The sequence below is a fragment of the Eschrichtius robustus genome, chromosome 3 (assembly GCF_028021215.1).
Source record: "Eschrichtius robustus isolate mEscRob2 chromosome 3, mEscRob2.pri, whole genome shotgun sequence".
Lineage (NCBI taxonomy): Eukaryota > Metazoa > Chordata > Mammalia > Artiodactyla > Eschrichtiidae > Eschrichtius > Eschrichtius robustus.
The window spans coordinates 34,697,594-34,719,347 of record NC_090826.1 but is presented as its reverse complement, the minus strand read 5'-3'; the positions used below and the strand labels follow the sequence as shown (position 1 = coordinate 34,719,347).

At 35.6% G+C, this 21,754-nt stretch overlaps 1 protein-coding gene across 4 annotated transcripts in view; it reads left to right on the top strand.

The window, feature by feature from the left end:
• Window positions 1-21,754, top strand: part of FOXJ3 (forkhead box J3) — a 130,557-nt gene that overhangs the window by 74,004 nt on the left and 34,799 nt on the right. For all 4 annotated transcript variants that reach the window (XM_068539658.1, XM_068539656.1, XM_068539657.1 and 1 more), the window contains exon 5: window positions 3,091-3,174. In XM_068539658.1, the coding sequence (XP_068395759.1) occupies window positions 3,091-3,174 (84 nt within the window). The remainder of the gene's footprint in view (window positions 1-3,090; window positions 3,175-21,754) is intronic.

Below are 21,754 nucleotides of genomic sequence, written 5' to 3'. Positions count from 1 at the left end.
ATTTGTGTCAGAATTTCCTTCCTTTTAAAGAGTGAATAATATTCCATTTTATGTATGTGCCATATTTTATTTATATGTTCATCCATCGATTGACACTTGGGTTGCTTTCATGTTTCAGCTATTGTGAATAACTTGCTATGAACATGAGGGTACAAATATCTATTCAAGTCCCTGCTTTTGATTCTTGGGTATATACCTTGAAGTGAAATTGATAGATCATACGGTAATTTTATGTTTAATTTTTTGAGCAACTGCCATACTATTTTCCACAGTAGCTGTACCACTTTATATTCCCACTAGCTATGCACAAAGGTTCCAGTTTCTCCACATCCCTGCCAGCACTTGTTATTTTCTGTTTTTTTGATGATAGATATCCTAATGGGTATCAAATGTTATCTTGCAGTATTGATTTGTGAAGGGAAGTTTTAAGTCATTTAATCCAAACCGGTAAGTTCACAGGTGAAACTCAGATAATAGGTTAGCAAGAGCCACTAGGTGGAAGATTTTACAACTTCTTTTGTGAATCATTTCAATTGTTTTTGCATTTGAGCATTCAGAGGTTTTTTTGTTTTTTGTTTTTTTTTAAGTATAGTTGATTTACAATGTTGTGTTAGTTTCTGCTGTACAGCAAAGTGATTCAGTTATACATATATGTTCTTTTCCATTGTGGTTTATTACAAGATATTGAATATAGTTCCCTAGTGTTATATGATAGGACCTTGTTGTTTATCTATTTTATATATAGTAGTTTGCATCTGCTAGTCCCAAACTCCCAGTCCAATCCTCCCCTGCCCCACTTCCTCCTTGGCAACCACAAATCTGTTCTCTGTATGAGTCTGTTTCTGTTTTGTAGTTAAGTTCATTTGTGTCATATTTTAGATTCCACGTAACAGTGATATCATATGGTATTTGTCTTTCTCTTTCTGACTTAACTTCACTTAGTATGATAATCTCTAGGTCTATCCGTGTAGCTGCAAATGGCATTATTTCATTCTTTTTTATGGCTGAGTAATATTCCATTGTATATATAGAACACATCTTCTTGATCCATTCATCTGTCAGTGGACATTTAGGTTGTTTCCCTGTCTTGGCTATTGTGAATAGTGCTGCTATTAACATTAGGGGTGCATGTATCTTTTTGAAATATAGTTTTGTTCGGATATATGGGCATTCAGGGTTTTGTAAGTACATAATGGTGGGTTAGGCTTACGAACGATTTTTTTCTCTTTTGTTGATCTATTTGTGATAAGCTACAGCCGATTATATTTTGTGTGGAAGGACAGATACATATTTGTTTTTGTAGTTTTATTAAAATGTTTAATAAAAAAAGATGTTTAATAAACCAATGTAATGTTTGGACAGTGAGTGGTTTCCCAGATTAATACAAATATATACAACCATGCAAAACAAACTAAACACTGAAATTTATCATTTCCATAAACAGTGGTTTTTAAACTGTTGTCCAGTGAGTTTGGGTATTTTTCTTCCTGCTTCACTGTCAACTTTAGCAACAACTGAGTGTAGCACATTTTCCTGCTTTGTTTATTTTGCAACTTGCTAGCCTGAACCATACTCATAATTGTTGTTTTAATTTTTAGTGCTTAACATTTTACATGGTTCTTGGCAAGTTTACATCAGGTCCGGTAGGCTCATTAGCTGAAATGCAGAAAAGATAACATGGAAGAATGCCCCAGTATGACTGTGTGTGAAGTGAGTGCTGAGTTCATATACTGCCTAGATTAGGACCTGGGGAAGCCTGGCATTATACCCTGTATTCTGACATTCTTGGCACAATTTGTTCAACATCTCCCCCCCCCCGACCCCCCGCCATTTTAACAAATGTTTATTGGGTACTTGCTCTGTGTCTGATATTCTACCGTGCACTGTGGATATAGGAATGAGTTTCTACACTTAAGGAACTTGTAGCCTAGAAGGGATACAGACCTGTAAATAAAATTGTAATGTTAAGTGCAGACAATCATCTAAATGTATAAATAGTATAGAGATCTTGCAGAGGGAGAGAGAGATGAATTCTTGAGTATTGTAGGAGGATCAGAGAAGGATTCCTTTAGATAACATCTGAGCTAAGCTTTGGAGGTAGAATATGAGTTTGTCAGTGGTAAGGTGGATGTTATAGGCAAGGAGATAAGTATGTAGGACAGGCACAGATGCATGAAAGAACATGGTATATTTAAGGAGATATAAGGAGATAATTCATGTTGGGCACAAAGTGTGAAAATTGATAGATGAAAGCTGTATTTCCCCTTGTTGTCAAATATTGCCTGTAAAAGCAGCCTAGGAAGATTAATGAAATGATAGAGGCAAAGAACTTGATTCTGGTCCTGACTCTCAAATCCTTGGTTGAACAGACCACTTTTATTTTTCTGAACTTTGGTCTCATTTGTATATGTGCAAACTATATGATCTATGCTTTTCAAGTTATTTTTCAAGGGAGTCACAATTTCTGAGTGCCTGGAACACAGTAGGTCCTCAGTATGTATTTTCGAAAGAGTGGTCTGAGAACTTGTATCAAAATGTAAGAGAGGATAAATAGTTAAAATTAACTGTGATAGAATAAGCAATAAAAGATTTATGTACAGACCATTGCACTTATTGTATAAAACGTGGTCAAGAAAGTTGTTTTTATAAATTGTTTCCCTTACCTGTTTAGTTTTGTGAGGTCCCAGGGTGCAGAAACTACATACAAAATAAAATTCTGTTAGACTTGAATGTCATATGCTGTTGTAATTATCATATATGTTCAATTAAGAATTAGTATATATATATATATGTTTTAAATGTGTTCGGTTGATCATTTCCCTTTTTAATTTGGCTGTGGCAGATTTCTTGGACTTGGCTTCTTCAGCTTGTGACTTTTTCTCTCTTTAATAACATAGTTATAAATGGACTTTTTTTTCTTGTGTAAACTTTACTTTTCTCCATTCAAAACTAGTATTTCTTCTCATGCTACTTTTCCATTGTTGTAACTGCAGAATGTTTGCTTTTGAAGCAGAGGATTGTGAAAGTCCATTTTAATGTTACAGAGTTCCTGTAAAATACTGTTAATATAATTTATTTCTTTACCTTTAGGGGTCCTATTGGGCAATAGACACCAATCCGAAGGAAGATGCGCTGCCTACTCGGCCAAAGAAGAGAGCACGATCTGTAGAACGGGTAAAAGCTCTTTATCACAAATTTAGTGTGATGGGGTTATTACGTCAGAAATGTAGATCTTAAAAGTTCATTTCCAGTAATACAGTAAGTATAACCGTAATGAAGGTAATATTTTATTTGGATAGCATTTTCTATTTTTTCAAAGCACTTTCAGACTTATTATTTGATCTCAACACCTCTTAAGTGAGGTGGGCACTTTAGGAATTAAGTAAAAGGGGTTTTGTTTGTTTGTTTGTTTTGTAATTAGGGCACAGCTGTTGTCTAACTGAGGGAGAATCCAGGTCTCTTGAGTTTTAATTTGGTACTCTTTACTCTGTGTCTACACCACTGAGGACTGGTTTTATATAACAGAACCGTTCCCTTTCACTGAAGATAATCATTTTGATTATTATTGAATTTTCCTGATTATCCTCAAAATGTTTTTTCCTGCTTCCAACCATGTAATAATTATTTTGTACACAGAGTCTCTAAGGACCTCAAGCTGAGTTTAAGTTGGGATTGGGTGAGCCATGAGGTATAGCAGCATCGGGATTTAGTCAGGCAGATTTATGGTGCCAGCAGAGGGAATTCAGTACTCCAATTACTAAGCTCTGCAGAATTAGAAGTGAACTCTTAGGTCAGAACACTTTTTGGTTTTATACAAACCAAAATTTAAAAAGATAAAGTTTAGTATTCGTGGCATAGTCTTCTGGTAATAGAGTTTTAAGGCTGAGATATGTATGTAAAAATTTGAGAGGGAATGAACCTCACTTATTGCCCCTCCATCTTTTGCTTTTTAAAACATATTGAGCACATGGACTTTAATTGTGTGAAAAGGTGGAGTATAAAATGTTTAGCATTTATTGCCAGATTTTGAAGGAAGAGGAGAAGAATCCACATTGTTTAACCCAGAGCATTAGCAAGGATGTATATCTTGAAGGGCTGAGGAATTGTGGTCTTCTCTACCATTTGCTCTCTTCTTCTGAAGTTCCTGGAACTTGAATTATTTTTGGAAATTTGAATTCTTAGTTGGGTTGACAACTGGGAATTCCTTTTGGATATTAAGCCTGACTTTTATTCTGTTGCTTTGTTTCATAGTTCTTAGAGCAATACTTCTTTATTTCTGAGAGCCCCCTTTTTTTCCTGAAGACCATATTGTCAGTTTTATAATGGAAGTCTGTATAGAAATATAGAATTCTGATTACAGAATTCTGTTTTATGTATGTTCTTGAATGTACATTTTGGACATATATTTTCTGTATTTATTTCCTGCTGTTTATCTTTTTACCTTTTAAGTTTAAAGCATGTAAAAGCTTCAACAATTTGCCTTTGTAGTATAGTTCCATAAAATATCCAGTACCAGAGCCTTTCAGTTAGTATATTGATATTTATTTTGGCCTGAGCTATGTGTTGGTTGCTACTGTAGGAGAGAAACCTATAGAAAGAGAACAGCTGTAATCAGAGTATGTCTAAACAGGGAGACAGATATTGTTTAACAAACACTCTGAAAGATACTGTTCTTACAAAACATAATTTTGTGTCCTGATAAACTGATATGTCTGTATTTTTTCATTTAGAGGCTTTGGGGGGGGTAGTATTTTTATTAGGACAGAGTTTGTATTTAAGTAACCATTGGGTTGTCTAAGGAAATGCCTAAGATGGTCAAATAGTGAGTACGATTTTTAAACATTTAAAGTTTTGTCAAAAACGAAACATGACCCGTAAGTTGAAACTTCAGAGGATTTTAAAATGCAGATGGTAAATATGTTGACGTCCCTAAAATTTCCGTATTAAATTTTTGAAATGTTACTTCTTTGTCCATGTGTAAGCATCAGAGTTATATGTGAAACATCAAAGTACTTCACACATTTTTGAAGAGAGAAGAGCTTTTAATGTAAAGAGAAGCAATTTTTAAAAATGCAAGTAACAGTATCTTTATGTCTTAAATGAAAATTAAAGCCTGATGGTTATCTCCAGTCTAGTATTCTTAATGCAGTTGTCTGGACTGCCTTCCTGTTCCCTCCATTTACATGAACATAAACCCTTGTTCTCTCTTGACCGTTGTGGTATTCCTTTCTTTTCTTAATCCTTGAATATGTAAATGCCTTTCATTTTCCTTTTTCTGATTTCTTTCATCTTGTTACCATGTTTTCTTTATTTATCATAAAGTAGACTTGAAGACCTAAAAAGAATTATTGATAAAGTTTAGCATGGTGAAGATGAGTGGGCTCCTTGACTAGGAGTCCTGTGTTTTTCTTCTGGCTTTACAATTTACTTCTTCTGTGACTTCTGGCAAGTTGTTAGATTTTTTGAGCTTCAGTATTCTCAGCTATTTTAAAGGAAAAGATAGAAGTCTTAACAGCTGCTGCGGACTGAATGTTTGTGTTCCCCCCAAATTCTTATGTTGAAACCCTCATCCCAGTGTGATGGTATTTGGAGGTGAGGCCTTTGGTAGGTAATTGGATCAGGCATGTGAAGCTCTCATAAATGGGATCAGTGCCCTTATAAGAATAGCCAGAGAGCTGGCAAGCTGTTTTCTACCATGTGAGGATAGCAATGAAGATACCTGCAAGAAGGCTGTTACCAGAACCTGACCATGCTGGCACCATGATCTTGAACTTCCAGCCTCCAGAACTGTGAAAAACAAATTTCTGTTGTGGATAAGCCACCCAATTTATGGTGTTGTGTTATAGCAACCTGAGCTAAGATAACAGCATAATAATGATAATAGATAATTGAGTTTATGTGCTAGATTTTTTCTTAAAGAATTTTATGTATATTAACTCATGTAATTTTTATAGTAACTCCAAATGATGAAACCGATAGGCACGGATGTTGTTATCCAAGGGTACAAAGGACAATAAGTACCAATTCCAGGATTATGAACTCAGGTAGTCTGCCTTCAGAGTCTATGCTGTTTACAGCTGCGTTATACTGCCACTAGTATTTGCTGTGCTGAAGATCACAAGACTGAATCAGATTTCTTTTTATATATGCATATCTTATTGTGAGATAATGGGCCGTTATTTATTTTTGGATTTGAATACTAATTTTTTTCTTCAATGTTATTTAAAATTTTTTAAAATTGAAGTATAGTTGATGTGCACTATTATATTAGTTTCAGGTGTATAACATAATGATTTAATATTTTCATAGATTATACTCCATTTAAAGTTATTACAAAGTAATGGCTATATTCCCCTGTGCTGTACAATATATCCTCGTTGCTTATTTATTTTATACATAGTAGTTTCTATCTCTTAATCCCATACCCCTATCTTGCCCCTCCCCACTTCCCTCCCCTCACTGATAACCACTAGCTTTTTTTCTGTATCTGTGAGTCTATTTCTGTTTTGTTGTATACATTCATTTTACTCTTTTGATTCAACATGTAAGTGATGACATATAGAATATTTGACCTTTTTCACTAAGCATAATACCCTCTGGGTTCATTCACATTGTTGCAAATGGCAAAATTTCATCATCATTATTATTTTTTATAAATTTATTTATTTTTAAAATTTATTTATTTTGGCTGCGTTGGGTCTTTGTTGCTGCATGCGGGCTTTGTCTAGTTGCAGCAAGCGGGGGCTACTCTTAGTTGCGGTGCGCCGGCTTCTCATTGCAGTGGCTTCTGTTTGTTGCAGAGCACTGGCTCTAGGCACACGGGCTTCAGTAGTTTGGCGTGCGGGCTCAGTAGATGTGGCTTGCGGGCTCTAGAGCACAGGCTCAATAGTTGTGGCGCATGGGCTTAGTTGCTCCGCAGCATGTGCAGTCTTCCCGGACTGGGCTCGAACCCGTGTCCCCTGCATTGGCAGGCGGATTCTTAACCACTGCACCACCAGGGAAGTCCCGCATTCTTTTTTATGGCTGAGTAATATTCCATTATACGTAATACATGTATGCATATATATATGTATGTATGTATAATGGAGTATTTTATATATATATCTCCCACTTCTTTATCCATTCATCTGTTGAGGGACACTTAGTTTGCTTCCATATCTTGACTATTGTAAATAATGCTGCTATGAACATTGGGGTGCATATATCTTTTCAAATTAGTGTTTTTGTTTTCTTCAGATATATACCCAGGAGTGGAATTGCTGGATCATATGGTAGTTCTCTGTTTTAGTTTTTTGAGGAACTCCGTACTGTTTTCTATAGTGACTGCACCAATTTACAATCTCACCAGCAGTGTACTAGGGTTCCTTTTCTTCCCACATCCTTGCCAACATTTATTTGTAGACTTTTTGATGATAGTTATTTTGACAGGTGTGCAGTGATATCTCATTGTGGTTTTGATTTGTATTTCTCTGATTAATGATGTTGAGCATTTTTTCATGTGCCTGTTGGCCATCTGTATGTCTTTGCAAAAGTGTCTATTCAGGTCTTCTGCCCATTTTTTAATTGGGTTGTTTGTTTTTTTGATGTTGAGTTGTATGAGCTTGTTTATATATTTTGGGTATTAACCCCTTATTGGTCATATCATTTACAACTTTTTTCTCCCATTTAGTAGGTGGTCTTTTCGGTTTGTTGATGGATCCTGTTTATTTTTTAAATTTTTGGCCTTGGGAGACAGATCCGAAATAATATTGCTATGATTTATGTCAAAGAATGTTTTGCCTATGGTCTTTTCTAGGAGTTTTATGGTTTTTGGTTTTACATTTAGGTCTTTAATCCATTTTGAGTTTATTTTTGTATATGATGTGAGGAAATGTTAAAATTTCATACTTTTAACATGTAGCTGTCTGTTTTCCCAGCATCATTTATTGAAGAGACTCTTTTCTCTATTGTATATTCTTGTCTCCTTTGTTATAGATTAATTGACCATAAGTGTATGGATTTATTTCTGGGCTCTCTGTTCTGCTCCATTGATCTATGTGTCTGTTTTTGTCTCAGTACCATGCTGTTTTGATCACTGTAGCTTTGTAGTATAGTTTGAAGCCAGAGAGTGTGATTCTCGAGCTTTGTTCTTTTTTCTCAAGATTGCTTTGGCAATTCAGGATCTTTTGTGGTTCCATATAAATTTTAGGATTAGTTGTTCTACTTCTATGAAAAATGTCATGGGTATTTGATAAGAATTGCATTAAGTCTGTAGATTGCTTTGTAGTATGACCATTTTACCAATATTAGTTCTTCCAATCCAGGAACACAGGATATCTTTCCATTTCTTTGTATCATCTTCAAACCTTCATCACTGTTTTACAGTTTTTGGAGTATAGGTATTTCACTTCCTTGGTTAAGTGTATTCCTAGATGTTTTATTCTTTTTGATGCAATTTTAAATGGGTTTGTTTTCTTGCTTTCTCTTGCTGAGAGTTCATTATTAGTGTATAGAAAAGCAATAGATTTCTGTATATTAATCTTGTATCTTACAACTGAATTCATTTATTAGTTCTAATAGTTTTTTGCTGGAGACGTTAGGATTTTCTATGTATAGTATGATGTTATCTGCAAGTAGTGACAGTTCTACTTATTCCCTTCCAGTTTGGGTACCTTGGTTTTTTTGTTTGCTTTTTCTTATCTGCTTGCTGTGGCTAGGACTTCCAGTTCTGTGTGTAATAGAAGTGGCAAGAGTGGGCATTCTTTTCTTGTTCCTGATTTTAGAGGAAAGGCTTTCAGCTTTTCACTATTGAGTACGATGTTGGCTTTGAGTTTGTCATGCATGACCTTTTTATGTTGAGATATTTTCCCTTTATACCAGCTTTGAAGAGAGATTTTATCATGAGTGGATTTGAATTTTGTCAAATGCTTTTTTGTGTGTCTTTTTATATGTTGTTGAATTTGGTTTGCTAATATTTTGTTGAGTGTTTTTGCATCTATATTCATCAGAGATATTGGCCTGTAATTTTCTCTTTTTGTAGTGTCTTTGTCTGGTTTTCGTTAATGGTCCTTGATTTTAAGAGACTTCCCCACATTTAATCTTCATATATATATAATTGTCATAAATATTATTATAAATAACAGAGCAAATTACTAAGTAATTAATCAACATGTTAGATCAAACAGTGGTAACTAAAGTGACTCAAAATATCAATAGATAATGCTGCCCTGGGAAGGCCTATAGGAAGAGGAGTGAGACTTAGAATTTGATACAGAAGTGTAAGTTTTTGGCATGGGAAATAGCAAATGATGGGGGACTTCCCTGGGTCCAGTGGTTAAGACTCAGTGCTTCCACTGCAGGGGGGCACAGTTCATCCCTGGTCAGGGAACTAAGATCCCACCTTGTTACATAGAATGGTTTTGTTGTTTAAGTGATCCCCCACCGTGTGCCTTCCTTCTCCGAGGCTGAGTCTGAATGAGGGAGGGTTCAGTTAAAGGTATAAGTGAGCAGAGGAAGGAATGCAGTCTACATACTTATTCTTAGAACAGAAAAAACCATTTATTTCAATTGGGCAAACATACTGAGTATACATTAGGTGGGAGGCACTACATGTTGCCTCCAGGAGATATGTAGAAATAGAATTTCTTTTTAAAGCAGGAGAAATGCTACAGAGTTGTAGACCAGAAAGTGTTTCATAAGGGGTTATTTTGATCAATGGATAAGATTTAGTTCTCTGTTTTTTACAGTACTATTGAGAGATAGTTTATGTACAATTAATTGAATGTTTAAAGTTTACAGTTTGAGGATTTTTGACATGTGAAGTTATTAGTAGTTGACACTATGAGCATTTCTGTCATACCCAAAAGTTTCCTCATGCCCCTTTGTAACTTGTGCCTCCCTCCATTCTTATCCCCAGGCAACCTGATCTGGGGAGAATTGACATCTTAACAATATTATTTCAAGCCATGGAAGTGTTGTATCTTTCTATTCATTATGTCTTTAATTTCTCTCAGGAATGTTTTTTAGTTTTCAGTGTAGAGGACTTGGATGTTTCCAGTTAGATTTAATCCTGAATATTTTGGATTTGGATGCTATATATTTTAAAATCCAGTTGCTTGCTACTAGTAATAAAAATGTAATTAATTTTTGTATATTAACGTTGTATTCTACAATCTTGTTAGTTCTAGTATTTTTTAAAGATGCCTTGGAATTTTCTATATAAACAAGTATGTCATCTGCAAATAGACAACTCTTCCTGTGCCTTTCCTTTCTCCTCCCCTGTCCCTTCCTAGAACCTTATTGCAGTGACCAGAATCTCTAGTACAGTGTTGACTAGAAGTGGTGGAAGTGGGCCCCCAGCCTTATTTCCATTCTTAGGAAGAAACTGTTCAGTCTTTCACCACTAAATGTGACATAAGCTGCAGGGCTTTTGTAGATGTCAGATGCTTAGATACTAAGCCCAGTTTGGTGAGAGTTTTTATCATGAATGGGTGTAGAATTCGTTAACTGCTTTTTCTGTACCATCGAAGTGGTTATATGGCTTTTCTTTATTCTGTTTGCATGTTGCATAACATTGATTGCATTTGGAATGTTAAACCTTGTATTCCTTGGATAAACCCTTACTGAGTCACACTATATTATTCCTTTAATATATTGCTGGATTCATTTTGTTAATATCTTAAGTGTTTTTGCATCTATGTTCATGAGGGACATGGATTTATAATTTTCTTTCTTTGTAATGTCGGCTGAAAAAAAAATGCACAACGTTAAAGTTGAGAATTATATTTTATTTGGTGGACTTGATGAGGGCTTAAGCCCTGGAGGCAGCTTCTCAGATAGCTTAGAGGGACTGCTCTGAGGAGGTAAAGGAGGAGCCAGGATATATAGTTTTCGCAACAAAAACCAGGTAGTTGGAACATCAAAAGATTACTGTTAATTAAAGAAAACTTAACATCTCAAGTTAATGAATTTAGTGCTTTTCTGTATATGGGAAGATGCAAGAGTCTGGGCTCATTGAAATCATTCCTTTGATGTGCACCTTAACTATCTCGGGCTAGTGTCCTGTTTGTCTCCAGATTCACCTCAAGGTGCACATTTGAGGGTGGCTGATGGCTTGATGGCCTCAACATCCATTGTTTACTGATATGGCAGGTGATATTTTTCATCTGCAGTAGTATCTGTCAGGTTTTGATGTTAGGGTTGTACTGGTCTCATAAAATTGGTTGGGCCATTTTCCTTCTCTTTTCTGAAAAAGTTTCTGTAGGTTGGTATATCTTCCTTGAATGTTTGAGAAAATTCATCAGTGAAACCATCTGGACCTGAAGTTTTTATGTGGGAAGGTTTTTGATATTTATTTGTTATGGGACTGTTCAAATTTTCTCTTTTTATTCCAGTTTTGGTAAATTATATTCTTAAGAAATTTGTCCCTTTCATCTAAGTTGTTGAATTTATTGGTGTAAAGTGGATCATAATATTTTCTACTAATATTTATAGAATCTGTAGTAATAAATCCTCTTTCATTCTTGATATTGATGATTTGTTTTCTCTTTTTTTCTTCATTTGGTATAGCTAAAGGTTTGTTGATTTTGTTAGTCTTTTCAAAGAACCAGGTTTTGTCTTTAAAAATTTTTTTCTGTTGTTGGTTTTCTGTTTTATTTCTACTTTTATCTTTTATCATTTACTTCTTTCTAGTTACCAGTTTTTCTTATTAATATTTCTAGCTTCTTCAGTTTCCAGCTTAAATAATTGTTTTGAGACCTTTCCTCTTTTGTAATATAAGAATTTAAAGCTGTAGGTTTATCTCTAAGCACTGCTTTAACTGCATCTCACAAATTTTGGTATGTTGCATTTTCATTACCATTTAATTCAAAATATTAAAAAAATTCTCTTTTGAGTCTTCTCTGACCCATGAATTACATTTTCCAAATATTCCAAATAATTGGGTTTTCCTAGGTATCTTACTGTTATATAATATAATTTGTTTTTCATTTCAGTCTTTACATATTTATTGAGACTTGTTCTGGGACTCAGCATGTGCTGTATCTTGGTGAATGTCTGTGTGCACTTGAAAAGAATATGTGTTCTACAGTTGTTCAATATAGTGTTCTCTAATATCAATTAGATCAAGGCATTTACTAATTTATTCCAGTGTTCTTTTTCTTTACTGATTCTTAATTGTCAGTTTTTGCTTCATATATTTTGAAGCTCTGTTATTAGTCTCATTTGAAGTTGTGACTCTCGTAGGCTGCATTTAGCTTAGTCTTGCTTTTTTAACATCTTTTTGACAATCTCTGCCTTTTTATTGGAGTGTTTAGACCATCAACATTAATGCAGTTGTCACCGGTGGAACGGGTGATTTCCTCAGTTCTTGCCCTTCTTGAGGGAAAGAATTCAGTCAAGAAGGCATAGAACAGTTTTAAGTAGCAAGAGTGTTGTTAAATAGAGCGAAAGTACACTCCTGAGAAAGGATGAAAGCGGGCTGTCTGGAAACCAGAAGCAGCCTCATGATGGGGTAGGGTTGGGTTTTTTAGAGTGGTGTTTCCTCCCTGTGTCTTGCATCATTTGACTGACAGCTTTAGGTTATATCACTTTTCTCCTAGTGCGCAGGTGCTTACTCATAAGCACCCAAGTGAAACCCACAGTGGGGGGGCGGGGATGCAAAAACCGTAATGCTAATTTATTACCTATACAGCATAATGAACCCTATGTTACCTTGAGTCACCTTTTAGGTCTTGGTGTGCCTGCGCCAACCTGTGTTGGTGGTTTCATCTTGCTTGGTCCTGATATGGCTGGAAACCTAGTGGTGGTCCTTGACCACAAGAGGGAGGACTGTGGGTGTGCTCCGATCACCAGTGTCCAGGTGGAGGAGGGAAAGACGAACCATCCAGGGTGGGGCGGGACCCACTCCTGTCTGACTAGCTACCTAACAGAATTATCGATATTGTTATTAATGTAATTAATGATACTGTTTTCTGTTTGATTTCTCATAAGCAGGTAGGGGGTCCCCAGAGAAAGAGAACCAGACATGGCTTTCTTGACATAAGAAAAGCCATTTTTGGCCTAAGCCATTTTGTGATCTAAGCCTGGCTATAATGCTTGCTCTTGAACAGGTCTCAGTAATAATTACTTTAAGGGAACAAAAGAACAAACTGTTACCAGTCATGAGAAGTGACAGTAGCAAAGATAATAAATCAGTTGTAACATTCCCAGTTGTGTTTCAAAGGCTAGCCCCAGTGCTTTCTTGGGCTGTTTTTGCAGAATTTAAACCCCTCTGGCAGGCGCTCAAGTACCAGATCAACTGGAACCTAAGGGAGGATGATGTTGACCTTTTCTGACCCTCGTGACTTCAAGTAAAGGTTGGACTCTCTGGCCCCACCCCCCATCCCCTTCATGAATATGCATGTACCCTTAGCTTAAAACTTGCTTCAGTTTTGCTGTTGGCAGAGACACTGCTTTGGGAAAGATCCCCAGTGTTCCCCTTACTTGCTGCAAGTAATAAATCCTTCCTTCTCCCACTCTTTGCCTTGATTGTGTCTTTTAGCTCTACACCCACCAAGAGGCGAACCCAGTTTTTCTGGTAACACTCTGTATTTTTAGTTCCTTTTTTCCACCTTTCTTGCCTTTCAGATTATTTGGATATATTTTTGTATTCTTATCTACTGGCTTTTTAGCTGTACCTCTTTTTATATTTATATATTGGGATTTCAGTATATATTCCTAACCTTCTGCAGTCTATTCAGAGTTAATATTGTACATATAAAATGTAGAGATCTTCCAATAATATGTCTCCTTTGTCCCTTTCCTCACCATTCCCCATAGTATTACATCTGTGTATACTGATGATCTTAGAAGACAGTGTTATAAGTTTTGCCTTAAATAAAGATACATGATTTTTAAAACCTAAGAGAAAACAATGGTCTTTTAAATTTACCTAGATGTTTACCATTTCTGGTGCTTTCATTCCTCAAGGTCCAGGTTTCCCTCTGCTATAATTTCCCTTTAGCCTAATGAACTTTCTTATGTTGTAGATCTCCTGGCAACGAATTCTCTTAGTTTTCCTTTTCTGAAAATGTGCCTTCCTAAATAATATTTTTGTTAGATATACGGCCTAGATTGAAATTTTTTTTTCTTTCAGTATTTCAGCGATATTCACTGTCTAATGACCTCCATTATTTTTATGAGAAATTCAGTCATTTTCCAATCAATGTTTTTTCTTTATGTGATATGTCATTATTCTCTGCCTGCTTTCTACCTTTATTTTTCAACAGTTCAGTTATGATATATCCAAGTGTGATTTTTCTTTTAATTTATCCTGATGGAGGTTTACTGAGCTTCTTGGATCTGTAAATTTGTCTTTCAGTAAACTTCCAAAGTGTTCAGTCATCATTTCTTCCATATTTTTTCCCACTGTTTTCTCTCTTTTCTGTCCTTCTGGAACTCATATATACATGTTAGGCCTTTTGAGATTATCCCATAGCTTTCTGAGGCTTTTTTTTTATTTCTTTCTTTTTTAAAAAGAATCAGTCTTTTTCCTTTTTGTTTTTTAGATTGGATTATTTCTGTTGATCTGCCTTTGAGTTCACTGATTCTTACCTCTTTAATCTCCATTCTGATATTAAGTCCATCCATTGCCTTGTAAAATTCAGATATTATTTTTCATTGGTAAATTTTGATTTTGTTCTTTTTATATTTTTTGTATTTCTATTATTTTTTTTTTTTCATTCAGATTTTTTCTCCTTTATCTCACTGAGCATAATTATAATAGCTACTTTAAAGTCCTTTTCTCGTAGTTCCAACATCTTAGTCTTCTTGTGGTGGGCTTCTGTAGATTATCTTTTCTCTTGAGAATGGGTTTCATTTTTCTATTACTTATGTATCAGGTAATTTTGGATTGTATCCTGGACATTATGAATGTCATAGAGACTCTGGGTTCTGTTATAATCTTCTGTAGAATATTGGTATTTTTATTTTAGCTGGCAGTTAACCATGTTAGACTCAAACTGTAAGTTCTCTCTCACCGTCTGTGGGCAGTGGTTCCAATTTCAATTTGATTCTTTAAGCTTCTGCCTTATTCTAATCTGCATATGCATGGTTCAGGGGTCAGCCTGAGACTTTTGTGGTGTTTCATATACAGTTTTAGGGGATCTCTTTTGACTTTATCCCCTGTGGGATTCCTTTCTCTCTTTAGTAGCTGGTTGTGTTTACCTGGGCTCTTTTCCCTAGTTCCTCCTGACAGAAAGACAACTTTAGCTGCTCATACTCCACATCTACTACCTGACCTTGGGGCAAAGCTACAGCAAAACAGGAAATTCAAGCAGGGCTCTCCCAAGTTTTACCTTCTCTCCACAATCTACCTATTTTATTTATCCATCAGACTCCTCAGCTAGTTGTCATCCCATGTCCCTTTCCGCTTCCCCCACCCCAAATTGGTAGTTATCAGCAGAAGGTAGGTGTCACACTACCATTCTGGAAGTAGAGCCTGAATGAGTAGGATTTTGACATGGGGTATGAGGAAACTCCAGAAAGGATCTTTCATAAGCTGAGAGATGCCACCTAGATTAGATTCATTGATACTTTTCTTTGTCCAGAATTTGGGTTTTGGCTGCAATAATAACAGTTATTCAAACACGTTTTGGGATCTGTAGATTCCAAGTTAAATTAGCTTTATTAATCAGGCTACTTGTCTACTAATAACATCAAATCAGTGTATCTACAAATAAAAATATATACCATACTATTGAGCATATCAGTGCATGTAAAGAGAATTGGGTCCTTTATTCTCTTGTTTTTTTGTGTTTTTTACACACACTGTATTTTATTTTTACAAGAGATAAACTGACACCAAGCATTGTAAATGGATGACCACACCAAAAGCAACAATGATTGCAATTACCAAACACAAAACAAACTCATACTATGTCATAATATTGACATTCAGTCCAGTAATCCTCCACTGTAACAGCTCCTTTACTTTGCAGTGAAAATTGATTTGTATATTCTTTGCCTCTGAGTCCTTTTGGGATTTTTTTTTTTTTCAAACAGAAAGTCACAAAAATTATAATCATCCTCATCAGTTCACTCAGTCCCGTGTAATTAATTTTTTTTTTCATCTTCATCTTTTGTTACCACTTTTATGAATTCATCAGTTTTCCATTAGAGTTTTGAAAATGCTTATTCATTCAGTTCAGCAGTATGGTCAGTTACCAGAAACCTGTACTTGTCAGAGTCTTTTCCATGAATTCCTTGAAGATGAAACCCTTTTATAGGAACATTTTTGCAAAAGCATCAGCGTACACCCAGAACTGTCTGTAAATGACAAAAGACTTAAAAATGACCACAGTTAAAGATTTGATGAAAGTTCATAGTAATGCAACTGACAAGGAAGTTTAGTTATTTCTGAGATATACATTTTAAAGTAATAACTAGAATTATGACTTATAACATTATACCAGAACATATAAGATTTTTAGAAATTTCATGTAATGTCTGAAACATTTATATTAACATATTTCCATACAAATAACCCAAAGAAAGTTTAGTATTAGTTGTTGTTTTGTTTGTTTTTTTATACTGCAGGTTCTTATTAGTAATCAATTTTATACACATCAGTGTATACATGTCAATCCCAATCTCCCAATTCATCATACCACCACTCCCCACTCCACCGTGGTTTCCCCCCCTTGGTGTCCATATGTTTGTTCTCTACATCTGTGTCTCAACTTCTGCCCTGCAAACCAGTTCATCTATACCATTTTTCTAGGTTCCACATACATGCGTTAATATACGATATTTGTTTTTGTCTTTTTGACTTACTTCACTCTGTATGACAGTCTCTAGATCCATCCACATCTCAACAAATGACTCAGTTTTGTTCCTTTTTATGGCTGAGTAATATTCCATTATATATAGGTACCACAACTTCTTTATCCATTCGTCTGTCGATGGGCATTTAGGTTGCTTCCATGACCTGGCTATTGTAAATAGTGCTGCAATGAACATTGGGGTGCATGTGTCTTTTTGAATTATGGTTTTCTCTGGGTATATGCCCAGTAGTGGGATTGCTGGATCATATGGTAATTCTATTTTTAGTTTTTTAAGGAACCTCCATACTGTTCTCCATAGTGACTGTATCAATTTACATTCCCACCAACAGTGCAAGAGGGTTCCCTTTTCTCCACACCCTCTCCAGCACTTGTTGTTTGTAGATTTTCTGATGATGCCCATTCTAACTGGTGTGAGGTGATACCTCATTGTAGTTTTGGTTTGCATTTCTCTAATAGTTAGTGATGTTGAGCAGCTTTTCATGTGCTTCTGGGCCATCTGTATGTCTTCTTTGGAGAAATGTCTATTTAGGTCTTCTGCCCATTTTTGGATTGGGTTGTTTGTTTCTTTAATATTGAGCTGCATGAGCTGTTTATATATTTTGGAGATTAATCCTTTGTCCGTTGATTCGTTTGCAAATATTTTCTCCCGTTCTGAGGGTTGTCTTTTCGTCTTGTTTATGGTTTCCTTTGCTGTGCAAAAGCTTTGAAGTTTCATTAGGTCCCATTTGTTTATTTTTGTTTTTATTTCCATTACTCTAGGAGGTGGATCAAAAAAGATCTTGCTGTGATTTATGTCAAAGAATGTTCTTCCTATGTTTTCCTCTAAGAGGTTTATAGTGTCCGGTCTTACATTTAGGTCTCTAATCCATTTTGAGTTTATTTTTGTGTGTGGTGTTAGGGAGTGTTCTAATGTCATTCTTTTACATGTAGCTGTCCAGTTTTCCCAGCACCACTTATTGAAGACACTGTCTTTTCTCCATTGTATATCTTTGTCTCCTTTGTCATAGATTAGATGGCCATAGGTACGTGGGTTTATCTCTGGGCTTTCTATCTTGTTCCATTGATCTATGTTTCTGTTTTTGTGCCAGTACCGTATTGTCTTGATTACTGTAGCTTTGTAGTATAGTCTGAAGTCAAGGAATTTGATTCCTCCAGCTCCGTTGTTTTCCCTCAAGACTGCTTTGGCTACTCGGGGTTTTTTGTGTCTCCTTACAAATTTTAAGATGATTTGTTCTAGTTCTGTAAAAAATGCCATTGGTAATTTGATAGGGATTGCATTGAATCTGTAGATTGCTTTGGGTAGTATAGTCATTTTCACAATATTGATTCTTCCAATCCAAGAACATGGTATATCTCTCCATCTGTTGGTATCAATTTAATTTCTTTCATCAGTGTCTTAAAGTTTTCTGCATACAGGTCTTTTGTCTCCCTAGGTAGATTTATTCCTAGGTATTTTATTCTCTTTGTTGCAATGGTAAATGGGAGTGTTTCCATAATTACTGTTTCAGATTTTTCATCATTAGTGTATAGGAGTGCAAGAGATTTCTGTGCATTAATTTTGTATCCTGCAACTTTACCAAATTCATTGATTAGCTCTAGTAGTTTTCTGGTGGCATTTTTAGGATTCTCTATGTATAGTATCATGTCATCTGCAAACAGTGACAGTTTTACTTCTTCTTTTCCAATTTGTATTCCTTTTATTTCTTTTTCTTCTCTGCCGTGGCTAGGACTTCCAGAACTATGTTGAATAATAGTGGTGAGAGTGGACATCCTTGTCTCGTTCCTGATCTTAGACGAAATGCTTTCAGTTTTTCACCATTGAGAATGATGTTTGCTGTGTGTTTGTCATATATGGCCTTTATTATGTTGAGGTAGTTTCCCTGTACACCCACTTTCTGGAGAGTTTTTATCATAAATGGGTGTTGAATTTTGTCAAAAGCTTTTTCTGCATCTATTGAGATGATCATATGGTTTTTATTCTTCAATTTGTTAATATGGTGTATCACATTTATTGATTTGCATATATTGAAGAATCCTTGCATCCCTGGGATAAATCCCACTTGATCATGGTGTATGATCCTTTTAATGTGTTGTTGGATTCTGTTTGCTAGTATTTTGTTGAGGATTTTTGCATCTATATTCATCAGTGATATTGGTCTGTAATTTTCTTTTTTTGTAATATCTTTGTCTGGTTTTGGTATCAGGGTGATGGTGGCCTCATAGAATGAGTTTGGGAGTGTTCCTTCCTCTGCAGTTTTTTGGAAGAGTTTGAGAAGGATGGGTGTTAGCTCATCTCTAAATGTTTGATAGAATTCACCTGTGAAGCCATCTAGTCCTGGACGTTTGTTTTTTGGAAGACTTTTAATCACAGTTTCAATTTCATTACTTGTGAATGGTCTGTCTGTTCATATTTTCTGTTTCTTCCTGGTTCAGTCTTGGAAGGTTATACCTTTGTAAGAATTTGTCCATTTCTTCCAGGTTGTGCATTTTATTGGCATAGAGTTGCTTGTAGCAGTCTCTTAGGATGCTTTGTATTTCTGCAGTGTCTGTTGTAACTTCTCCTTTTTCATTTCTAATTTTATTGATTTGAGTCCTCTCCTTCTTTTTCTTCATGAGTCTGGCTAATGTTTTATCGATTTTGTTTATCTTCTCAAAGAACCAGCTTTTAGTTGTATTGATCTTTGCTATTGTTTTCTTTGTTTCTAATTCATTTCTGCTCTGATCTTTATGATTTCTTTCCTTCTGCCAACTTTAGGTTTTGTTTGTTCTTCTTTCTCTAGTTCCTTTAGGTGTAACATTAGATTGTTTACTTGAGATTTTTCTTGTTTCTTGAGGTAGGCTTGTACAGCTATAAACTTCCTTCTTAGAACTGCTTGTGCTGCATCCCATAGGTTTTGGATCATTGTGTTTTCGTTGTCATTGGTCTCTAGGTATTCTTTGATTTCCTCTTTGATTTCTTCAGTGATCTCTTGGTTATTTAGTAACGTATTGTTTAGCCTCCATGTGTTTGTGTTTTTTCCTTTTTTTTTCCTTGTAATTCATTTCTAATCTCATAGCGTTGTGGTCAGAAAAGATGCTTGATATGATTTCAATTTTCTTAAATTTACTGAGGCTTGATTTGTGACCCAAGATGTGATCTATCCTGGAGAATGTTCCGTGCGCACTTGAGAAGAAAGTGTAATCTGCTATTTTGGTATGGAGTGTCCTATAAATATCAATTAAATCTATCAGGTCTATTGTGTCATTTAAAGCTTCTGTTTCTTTATTATTTTCATTTTGGATGATTTGTCCATTGGTGTAAGTGAGGTGTTAAAGTTCCCCAGTAGTATTGTTTTGCTGTCGATTTCCTCTTTTATAGCTGTTAACAGTTGCCTTATGTATTGAGGTGCTCCTATGTTGGGTGCATATATGTTTATAATTGTTACATCTTCTTCTTGGATTGATCCCTTGATCATTCTGTAGTGTCCTTCCTTGTCTCTTGTAACATTCTTTATTTTAAAGTCTATTTTATCTGATATGAGTATAGCTACTCCAGCTTTCTTTTGATTTCCATTTGCATGGAATATCTTTTTCCATCCCTTCACTTTCAGTCTGTATGTGTCCCTAGTTCTGAAGTTTGTCTCTTGTAGACAGCATATATATGGGTCTTTTTTTTGTATCCATTCAGCAAGCCTGTGTCTTTTGGTTGGAGCATTTAATCCATTCACGTTTAAGGTAATTATTGATATGTATGTTCCTATGACCATTTTCTTAATTGTTTTGGGTTTGTTTTTGTAGGTCCTTTTCTTCTGTTGTTTTTCCCACTTAGAGAATTTCCTTTAGCATTTGTTGTAGAGCTGGTTTGGTGGTGCTGAATTCTCTTTAACTTTTGCTTGTCTGTAAAGCTTTTGATTTTTCCATCGAATCTGAATGAGATCCTTGCCTGGTAGAGTAATCTTGGTTGTAGGTTCTTCCCTTTCATCACTTTAAGTATATCATGCCACCCCCTTCTGGCTTGTAGAGTTTCTGCCGAGAAATCAGCTGTTAACCTCATGGGAGTTCCCTTGTATGTTATTTGTCGTTTTTCCCTTGCTGCTTTCAATAATTTTTCTTTGTCTTTAATTTTTGCCAGTTTGATTACTGTGTGTCTCAGTGTGTTTCTCCTTGGGTATCCCGTGTGGGACCTGCTGCACTTCCTGGACTTGGGTGGCTATTTCCTTTCCCATTTTAGGGAAGTTATTGACTATAATCTCTTCACATATTTCCTCTGGTCCTTTCTCTCTCTCTTCTCCTTCTGGGACCCCTATAATGCGAATGTCGTTGTGTTTAATTTTGTCCCAGAGGTCTCTTAGGCTGTCTTCATTTCTTTTCATTCTTTTTTCTTTATTCTGTTTCGCAGCAGTGAATGCCACCATTCTGTCTTCCAGGTCACTTATCAGTTCTTCTGCCTCAGTTATTCTGCTATTGATGCCTTCTAGTGTAGTTTTCATTTCAGTTATTGTATTGTTCATCTCTGTTTGTTTGTTCTTTAATTCTTCTAGGTCTTTGTTAAACATTTCTTGCATCTTCTTGATCTTTGCCTCCATTCTTCTTCCGAGGTCCTGGATCATCTTCACTATCATTATTCTGAATTCTTTTTCTGGAAGGTTGCCTGTCTCCACTTCATTTAGTTTTTTTTTCTGTGGTTTTATCTTGTTCCTTCATCTGGTACATAGCCCTCTGCCTTTTCATCTTGTCTATCTTTCTGTGAGTGTCCTTTATTCTGTTGATTGAACCAGATTTTTAGTGTCCATGAAGAATATCTAATTAAAAGATTTTCTAGTTAAAGCTGTGAATCTGGCCTTGTGGGAATACAGTGCCACATACCACAGCTGCCTCCTTTTTCATTAATCACCATTGAATATTCCTCTCTATCAGTAGGTTCTCAGCATCAGTAGTAGATACATGTTAGTAGTCATCATAGAAACCAGCAC